The sequence below is a fragment of the Sceloporus undulatus genome, unplaced genomic scaffold, assembly GCF_019175285.1.
Source record: "Sceloporus undulatus isolate JIND9_A2432 ecotype Alabama unplaced genomic scaffold, SceUnd_v1.1 scaffold_26608, whole genome shotgun sequence".
NCBI classification, from domain to species: Eukaryota; Metazoa; Chordata; class Lepidosauria; order Squamata; family Phrynosomatidae; genus Sceloporus; species Sceloporus undulatus.
The window spans coordinates 1-1,439 of NW_024829521.1; the positions used below are offsets into that span (position 1 = coordinate 1).

At 48.9% G+C, this 1,439-nt stretch overlaps 1 protein-coding gene across 1 annotated transcript; it reads left to right on the forward strand.

Annotated features, from left to right (window-relative positions):
* Positions 1 to 197: 197 nt before the first annotated feature.
* On the forward strand, positions 198 to 1,435 carry LOC121918711 (histidine--tRNA ligase, cytoplasmic-like; the record flags this gene model as incomplete). The annotated part of the gene is given in 2 exon segments (XM_042444721.1): positions 198 to 354; positions 357 to 1,435. Coding segments are annotated over 2 exon segments (1,176 nt in total), but the record flags the coding sequence as incomplete, so codon positions are not given.
* Positions 1,436 to 1,439: the final 4 nt, after the last annotated feature.

Sequence of the window (1,439 nt, forward strand, 5' to 3'; positions counted from 1 at the left end):
GGGAGGGCTCTTCTTCTTCAGGCTAGATCTGCCTGATGGCTCCCTCTGAGGCCGAGATGACAGTTGAAGAGGGAGGGGCCTCTTCCTCCAGGCAGTCCCGATGTTGCTGGGTCTGCCTGATGGCTCCCTCTGAGGCCGAGATGACAGTTGAAGAGGGAGGGGCCTCTTCCTTCAGGCAGTCCAAGATGCATGCGCGCAGCGGCAAAAAAGCAGGCGTCGAGGGTGTCTCCCTGTCTGTCTCCTTCATTTTCGCAGCCATGGCTGAGGAAGAGCCTCTCAGGAGACAAGCGGAGCTGGTGCGGCGCCTGAAGAAGGAGAAGGCCAGCCCTGAGGAGATTGCGGAGCAGGTGGCAAAGCATTGGGGATGAAGGCTGCCATATGCCCCGAGGAAGGGAAGCATAAGTTTGTCCTCAAGACACCAAAGGGAACAAGGGACTATAGTCCCAAGCAGATGGCCATCCAAGAGAAGGTCTTCAGCATCATAATCAATTGCTTCAAACGCCATGGAGCTGAGACAATAGATACACCAGTGTTTGAACTAAAGGAAACGTTGACAGGGAAGTATGGAGAAGACTCCAAGCTCATCTATGATTTGAAAGATCAGGGAGGAGAGCTCTTGTCTCTTCGATATGATTTGACTGTTCCATTTGCACGTTATTTGGCTATGAACAAAATCACCAATATAAAACGTTACCATATTGCTAAAGTCTACCGACGGGACAATCCAGCCATGACAAGGGGCCGCTACAGAGAGTTTTATCAGTGTGATTTTGACATCGCTGGCCAGTATGATGCCATGATTCCTGATGCAGAATGTTTGAAGATTGTGCATGAGATTCTGAGTGCCTTACAAATAGGAGACTTTCGCATTAAGGTCAATGACCGGCGTATCCTTGATGGGATGTTTGCAGTTTGTGGTGTTCCAGATAGCAAATTCCGGACCATTTGTTCCAGTGTAGACAAACTAGACAAGATGAGCTGGGAGGATGTGAAAAGTGAGATGGTTGGAGAGAAAGGACTCTCACCAGAAATTGCAGATAATATTGGCGAATATGTAAAGTTTCATGGTGGCCTGAATCAGATTGAACAGTTGCTTCAGGATCCAAAGTTGTCACAGAACAAACTGGCCATGGAAGGACTTGGGGAGATGAAGCTGCTTTTTGAATACTTGGCCCTTTTTGGCATTTCAGATCAAGTCTCTTTTGATCTGAGCCTGGCTCGTGGCCTGGATTACTATACTGGAGTAATTTATGAGGCTGTCCTTCTGCAGCAGCAAAATGACCATACAGAAGAGTCTGTTGGTGTGGGCAGTGTAGCTGGAGGTGGCCGTTATGATGGACTAGTAGGAATGTTTGACCCCAAGGGGCGGAAGGTGCCCTGTGTGGGAGTCAGCATTGGCATTGAACGAATCTTCTCCATCATGGAACAAAAGATGGAGG